The sequence below is a fragment of the Penaeus monodon genome, chromosome 28, assembly GCF_015228065.2.
Source record: "Penaeus monodon isolate SGIC_2016 chromosome 28, NSTDA_Pmon_1, whole genome shotgun sequence".
Lineage (NCBI taxonomy): Eukaryota > Metazoa > Arthropoda > Malacostraca > Decapoda > Penaeidae > Penaeus > Penaeus monodon.
Genome location: NC_051413.1, coordinates 33,423,980 through 33,425,728, shown reverse-complemented (window position 1 = coordinate 33,425,728; position 1,749 = coordinate 33,423,980). Strand labels below are relative to the sequence as shown.

The 1,749-nt window shown below is 34.9% G+C and overlaps 1 protein-coding gene across 1 annotated transcript in view; it reads left to right on the top strand.

The window, feature by feature from the left end:
* Positions 1–1,749, top strand: part of LOC119591518 (GTPase HRas) — a gene marked incomplete in the record, with an annotated part of 13,260 nt that overhangs the window by 4,882 nt on the left and 6,629 nt on the right. The window contains 2 exon segments of the mRNA XM_037940267.1: positions 1,218–1,266; positions 1,536–1,649. Of these exon segments, the coding sequence (XP_037796195.1) occupies positions 1,218–1,266; positions 1,536–1,649 (163 nt within the window).

Sequence of the window (1,749 nt, the reverse complement as noted above, 5' to 3'; positions counted from 1 at the left end):
TTGATACTACTAGCTCATCTGTAATATTAGTTAATTAGATAGGTTTTTAAGGTTTTTGTGATTTCATTAGCTGTTTTGATACCATTCCTGGACTGCATTTAGTAGCTAATTGATACTAAATCATATTAAATGGATTCTACAATTTCTGAAAGCTCTGTAAGTACATTTCTGACCATAAATGTATTGTCTAGGTGTCATAATTTTCCCATTCTTTGTATGTTCTTTCAGCAGGTATTTCCTGCAGTTACATCTCTTAAAGATCAATATAATGACCTGAAGAAAAGGATATGTTTCACATTCATCACAGGGTAGCCTTTATCTTGCAAGTACACATCTCCAGTCAGCTGAGGTTGTCACCCTTGGAGGGAAAGAAAATTGTGGCATGGAACTGTATGATATTTTTTTGGCATATTGATGCAACTGGTTCAGCAGAGTTCTCATAATGCATCATTTGTCAGATGTTAGCTCTTTTTGAAGTGAAATTGTGTGTAACTTTGTGAAATTGTGCACCACGACTTTAAAAGATATTATTGGTTGTGGCCTGCAGCTGAGCAGTAAACACTTTGTGGGAGTTTTGTCTCACATTTTGTATTTGTTTCTTTTGAAATAATCATCATGAGCAACATCTTGGAGCCCCTCCCCCCCCATCTTCCTAGTATTGGAGATACAGATATTGCTTTAAATTTTGCAACATTCAATGCAGAGTGTACAGCAGTGTGGGAAAAAGATATTACTATCATATAATGCTAAGATTATTTTTGCCAGTGGTTGTATGCTAAGGGAATGTTTGTATTAGCGTTTTATAGAGTTTATTTACCATGCCTATTGATATTGTGTCTTCTGTATATTTTGCAGAATGTCAGATTGGCAAGGTGAAATTGAAACTGAATGTTTTTATGCAATATGTGCAACATGTAGTTCCAGACTCTTAAGTAAATTCATGTTGTCTTAGACTGATGGTTGTCTATTGCATTGTATAAGAATTCATCCCTTCATGAAAGTATTGTTGTTGCCTGTAAAATGCAGCAGTTTCATTGCAAATTAAGAACAAGGTTTTTATACCAACCAAATGCAATTTGTGTCCAAGACATAGTTTAGCATACAATCTGCCCTAACTTCAGTTCAGTGAACATCTCCACTCTCAATGGAGTTTTGATATTAACAGGAGGGTGCTCATGTGCGACTGTGACTAATTGGCACACTTTCTCTGCCAACAGCTGGAGGCGTTGGGAAGAGTGCACTTACTATTCAACTTATTCAAAATCAGTAAGTATGATTCTGAGGGACTTGTCTTCCTGTAAGCTCTTTATGAGAATTTCTTGTAAAATTTATCATATTTTCTTGGTTACTACCTCTGGCCTTTGTATTTATTCTGTCTTAGATTTTATAAATAATTTTGTAATTTGTTTCCTTACGATATAAGTATTCTTTTATTTTGGGATCATATGATAATTTTGTACCAGCAGATAGATAAAGAATTGATGTAATTTTTAAACTTATTATTTGTATATACTGATTTGGTTTATTTCCTACAGCTTTGTCGATGAATATGACCCAACCATAGAAGATTCATACCGTAAACAGGTCGTCATTGATGGGGAGACGTGTCTACTGGATATTCTTGACACAGCTGGGCAAGAAGAATACAGGTACAGTAGCTCTTTAGTGCTTTGATGCAGATAGTTGAAGTTTTGTCAGTGTATGGGTCTGTAGTTTATTTCAGACACAGGAAACGTGTATAACATCTTT